At 41.6% G+C, this 6,000-nt stretch overlaps 1 protein-coding gene across 1 annotated transcript in view; it reads left to right on the plus strand.

Annotated features, from left to right (window-relative positions):
* LVRN (laeverin) overlaps nt 1-5,305 on the plus strand; it is a 69,588-nt gene extending 64,283 nt beyond the window's left edge. The window contains exons 19-20 of the mRNA XM_081513722.1: nt 662-737; nt 3,337-5,305. Coding sequence (XP_081369848.1) covers nt 662-737; nt 3,337-3,477 — 217 coding nt within the window. The 3' untranslated portion in view covers nt 3,478-5,305. The remainder of the gene's footprint in view (nt 1-661; nt 738-3,336) is intronic.
* Nucleotides 5,306-6,000: the final 695 nt, after the last annotated feature.

The raw sequence follows: 6,000 nt of genomic DNA on the forward strand, positions 1-6,000 counted from the left end.
TATCGCTGTCTTTCCACAGCAATGCTTTGTGGCAGTTTGTCAGGCAATTCTTGTCAGGCATTCAGGGTCACTAAACTAAAAGGGAAGTTTCAGTGACCAGGCCTGTTGAGGGAGCTCAAGGAAGCCCAGAGTACTTAGCCATCAGGGAGCACCAGCATTTTGAGAATCTCTGAACATATGGATACTCTTTCCAAAAAGCACAAATACAAAAGTTTCAATAAGCTTTTAGGGTATTTTAGTCAGAGCTTCTGAAACTGATTCTATATTAACTACATTTTTAAGAAATGTACTTTGAATATTTCCTTGTTCTCTTTTAAATTTTCTTAATTTTGGGTATGTGACATCTATTCTAACCACTTCATTTTAAAAGGTAAAAGCAGTTGCTGTTACTGTTTTTAAGAACTTTTTACATTTAAATGAAATTTTTAAAACCATGTGTTACATAAATCAGTATTTAACTATAATTACTTCTTTGTGCTAATAGACTTTTCTACAGCCTGAATTTTCTATTAAAAGATGAAGCTAAACTACTTTATATATGGTTTTGCTTAGATTTGGGAGATAGGGATTAATAAGGACTGTATACTTAGCATTTACCTGCTGTATAGCTTTGTCTTACAAAACATTTTCCACTCCTGATTAGCGTTTTGTTGCTTTGTAGGTATGGAACGCAATCATTGGTTACCCTACTATATGTAATCGGGAGAACCATAAGTACAGATTTACAGATCTTAGAGGTAAGTAGTATAGATATTGTGAATTATGATAATGTAGAAGCCATTTTTATGTAATTTGGAGTTGCTAAAATTAAAAATAATAAGCTTATCTGAATTGTTACCGTCTGTGCTCTATTGGTGCTATTATCCCTGTGTAGGAAATGTCTTTTAATTCTGCCTTGCTCCTGAAATAGAGACCATTCTTATTCATGGAGGGTTGGATTTCACCATTTCTCATCTGAATCATTGCAATAGACTGTGGCCTCCGCACCCTGGTGCTATCTTCCCTCCATACCATCCATCATAGTGTTGCTGCTCATTGTCCTGCTTCCAAAATTTCAGTAGCTCATCATAGTTCTCACAAAAAATTTAGAAGTCTTTTCATTAGCACACAGACCCTTCATAATCCGGCTACCTTACTCTCCATCTTAATGTTTGCCCTCTTCATGAACCATTTCAGAGAATAAGAGACACAGGCACCTCTGCACACATTTCCTTTAGTTACATTGTTCCACTTAGAAAATTTCTCAAATTATCATGTAGTTGCACATTTCCTAGATTTCAGAAACACTCTACCTTCTGTCTCGTGGCCTCCTCATGCCTGTCTTTGGCTGGATAATTCCTAATCATCCTTTTAGACCCTGCTCCACACACATACTCTAGGACATTTTTAATTAACTGATTGACACCCTCTCCTCCATGCACCCAAGTCATCCTATGTAGGTTGTTACTGTGAGAAAGGAAGAACTGATAATTCCTGGAGGAATGATCTTAGCTTGAGTTTTGGCCTGCCTGAGGCTGAGCTGTCAGGATCTAAGTTATCAGGGATTCCCCAGACAAGAGAGTGAGAGGCACACCCAAAAATGCTGAAATGACAGCTCCTAGAAGCAAAACTGAGTTTGTGTTGATCTCTTCAAAAGTGCCTCAGTTCAACTTTATCTCTACAGAACCCAGAAAAGTGTTGCTGTTGTTATTGAATGTGTGAGTGAAGTTTGTGTAACTTTAGCACTCCCCAAAGTTCCAAAACTCTACAATCACTGATGGTTCATTTATTTAAAAATGCAAAAATAGATTTAGTAGTGGTTCAATTATTGCAATTTTGAAAACAAGTAAGTTAGCTCCCATGAATATCCTTATCAAAAAAGCTGTTAACGCCCAACAGTCCTATTTGTATGGGTTCACATGGTAGTATCGAAAATACTTACTAAAAAAGGAAAATGAAAGTCACATGAATCCCTTTTCCCTGCAGACCAGCAGTTTTTATCCACTCTCGCATCTCTTGATCTGGCCTTTCTACTCTACCCTGCTGGAGCCTGGCCTCTCTCATGCTCTCAAGCACCTATGAAGCCCCGCCCGCAGTCCACAGCCCCACACTCCCCTCCCGCCCCCCGCAGACTCCAGTCTTGGGCAGTGCTGCTGGCATGTGGCTCCCACTGCCTGCCAGGAATGCCCAAGGTGTGGGGGAGGGAGAGAGAGGTTTGCTCTTGTTCCCTTAATCTACTTTTTCCTGGGACCTTACTTTTCTTCTGCATTGTAGTTAGGCATGACAACCCTATTGTTACTTAATTTCAAATATATTAAAAGTCTGAGTGACCTTTTGTGAAGTTTGATGGCTCAGTGGTAAAACGTCTGCCTGCAATGCAGGAGACTGGGGTTCAGTCCCTGGGTCAGGAAGATCCCCTGAAGAAGGAAATGGCAACCCACTCCAGTATTCTTGTCTGAAGAATCCCAGGGACAGAGGAGCCTGATGGACTATAGCCCATGGGGTCGCAAAAGAGTCAGACAAGACTTGGAGACTGAAAAACAGGATCAGTTCAGTTCAGTCGCTCAGTCATGTCCAAATATTTGTGACCCATGGGCTCTGGCATGCCAGGCTTCCCTGTCCATCACCAACTCCCAGAACTTGCTCAAACTCATGTCCATTGAGTCAGCAATGCCCTCCAACCATCTCATCGTCTGTCGTCCCCTTCTCCTCCTGCCAGGAGGAGAAACAACAGGGTACACTATCATTTTATGGTAATGTATGTTCTGAGTTCTTATCCAATGACACAGAAATAGACTTTTGAGATATATATTATCCATCACTTGGGGTCTGGCTTGTATGTAATATTGGAACAAATGTTCTTATAACTGAATGCTTGACCTGACTCAGTGAAGGAGTTTAGCCAATGGATGATCCAGTATAAATACTCTTAAGGATAACATATGTAAAGAAACAGATGCTGTGTACTGGGTTTGAGCTTTGGAAATTACGTTGTTTTTGAGAAGACGGAAGGTCTCTTATATCTCTGTCCACAAATCTGGTCTAATATCCAACATGAATCAGGAAATCTTTGTTGAACACCTACTATGTGCGGCTGGGGGAATAGAGCAGCAAATAAAGTAGACAAATTTTCTACTTCCTGGAACTGCCTCTCTACATCGCCTTCTTCAGGACAGGTGTATTCTTCGTCACATTTTCTCAGTCGCAGTCTCCTCAGGGGCACACATTTCTACCCATTCCAACTTCCATTCATCCATTTGCAAGATCACGCTACTACCTAGCATGAATTGGGTCTTACTGTGTCTAAGTGGGAAGTTCAGTTACACTGATGGACCGATCATATATTTGTTCTTTCAGCTGCAGCAGTTTTGCAGTAACATGTTGGAGGAGCACCAGAGACTCACAGTTCAGGCCAGATTACAGACAATAAAGAACGAAAATCTGAAAAACAAACAGCGAAGTGCCAGGATAGCGGCGTGGCTACGGAAAAACACATAATTTAGTGGTGACTTTCAGCCTTTCACTTGCATATTATAATGTGCTCACAGTTTTCTCTTCTAATATTCTCTGAGTCTGGAAAACCACATGTTTTGTTGTTTGTATTTCAGTCACATTTGCTGCTCAGCGTCCTGTTCCTCCCATGTTGTCACATTTGGCCCCGTGGCTCAGCGACTGTTGGGGATTTGGCCAACCGTGCTGCATTTCTGGGGAAGATTTTGCTTCATGTCAGGCTACAAACCACATAATTTACTTTAAATGCCTTGGAAAAACAAATTTACCTTGCAAAATTTCGCTTATTCTGTTGTGAAGGCCAGTGGAATATTACATCATTAGCTAAATGAGAGCATTCTTTTCTGAGGGAAACACAAATTTGCAATACTCTAGGGTTTATTTCGGAGAAGGCAATGGCACCCCACTCCAGTGTTCTTGCCTGGAGAATCCCAGGGATGGCGGAGCCTGGTGGGCTGCCGTCTGTGGGGTCGCACAGAGTCGGACACGACTGAAGCGACTTAGCAGCAGCAGCAGCAGCAGGGTTTATTTAGTTCAATACTGAAAAGAGTAACAAGCAAATGACACAACAGTGTAATGAAACAGAAACCAGAAAAATAATATTCACTGGCAGACAGAAAAGCCAAAGAAATGCAAATTTTAAAAAGAACAATTTTGTGAGCCACGTTAAGTGCCCCAGAGGCAAGAAACGCGTCTCCTCCTGCTCCTGTCTCTCTCCCCAGTGTCTGCTGCATCGTCCCACACTTTACTGGCTACTGAACCTCCTGGTGTCACAAAGAGACCAGGATCATAACACCTAGGAAGTCCCCTGGGTCGCTGTTGTGGAGACCAGATGGAGACCAAGGCTCTGCTGAAGCTCTGGAGTGTATACTTCACCTGCGGGATGGACTGTCTTTCAGGCAAAGTGTAGCCACAAAAATAGTGATGTCAACAGACAAATAGCAATTATGGGCTCATCTCTAGTGCAGAGGAAAATGGTCAAATAAAGAGAACTAGAACTAAAGGATTAACCACAGCATCATCTTTACTACTTTGCACTCAGGGGGATTAAGTTTGAAATGTGGTTTTGATTGGCCAAATTGAACCTGTTTGTAGTCTGGACAACTTTAAACATTGTCATCAGTCCCAGTGTACAGAATTAGCTCAGTTTTGTTACCTCTGATTTAATCAGGACCGCTAAGGCAAATCACCCTACTCTAGACTTTGTGTGTCTACTGTTTTAATTCTCGTTTAATTTTGATTTTGGTTTTACAGAATGGGGTTAAAACTACAGATCTCCTATCTACCTCAGAGTGATGCTGTAAAGACTAAGGATTATGTCAATGAAAAGCCTCTATTTTTTAAATTTAAAAAAAAATGGAATATAATTGCTTTACAATGTTGTGTTAGTTTCTGCTGTACCACAACATGAATCCGCTGTATGTATGCATATGTCTCATCTCTCTTGAGCCTCCCTCCCACCCCTCTAGGTCATCACAGAGCACCGAGCTGAGCTCCCTGTGTTATATAGCAGCTACCCTTTAGAAAAAGCCTTTAAATATGTCATGTAAGCTCAAGGCAATGTGATCTAAGGGTTTTTTCTTCCTATTCTGTAAGTTAATACAGTCACAAATTAATGTGCAAGACAAAAGCTCACTCTCATATTCACCTTACAAGAAGATTCTCCCTGCGAGGGAGTGGGAAACTATGGGACATGAGAGCAAACCAAAGCCGTCTGTGCAGACTTGATCATGGATTGTGGGTCCAAGAGATTGTTCTTTAAATTCAGCGATTTAAAATGTAAGCAATAAACTGCCTCCATGGCTTCGAATTATTACTGTGCAGTATCTCCCCGTGTTTTTTTTAAACGTGCAGTCTCTATTTCCTGTGTCCCCTCCAGTCATCCGTCTTATCTTTCCATTACCATGTCACGTATCCTCTCAACTGCTCTCTCCTCGTCTCTTCCTCTCCTCCACTTCGACCCGCTCTCTCTTCCTCGGGTTCCCCTGTCCTCCTCCCTTTCCAGTCGCCTCTGCCGTCCTTCCACCTGGTTGTCCATGTCCCCCTCCTTGATCTTCCTCCCCTCCGGTGCTCTCACTCCACCACATGTACTTGGATGCTGGTGCTCGGGGGTCCAAGCGGACCCTGGTGCCTGTTAGTAGGTGATGCCAAGCCCTGATCCTGTTAGAGGAGCACGCTGGGTTCTTCAGACCATTTGTTGACCAAGTCCTATTATAGCATAGCTTCTGTAGTAATTAGACAGCACTGAAAGTGTTTATTCAAATCAAATGCCCAAATATTTTGCTGAGAGTCCTTCCTCTAAAAATGAACAAGAGTTTTGAACAATATACACTTTCTTGTACTTGGATGAAGCCAGTTACTCCAGAGAAGCATTTTATTACATTTTATTAAATCGTACCTTATATTTAGTATAAAAAGAAGTAATTATTGATTACTGTAATAGCAGTAAGTCAGGCAGGGATACTGTGACAGATTTGTCTAAATGATGGAAATACTTTAATGACCAATGAA

The sequence above is a fragment of the Giraffa tippelskirchi genome, chromosome 7, assembly GCF_054371585.1.
Source record: "Giraffa tippelskirchi isolate mGirTip1 chromosome 7, T2T-mGirTip1v1.2.pri, whole genome shotgun sequence".
Lineage (NCBI taxonomy): Eukaryota > Metazoa > Chordata > Mammalia > Artiodactyla > Giraffidae > Giraffa > Giraffa tippelskirchi.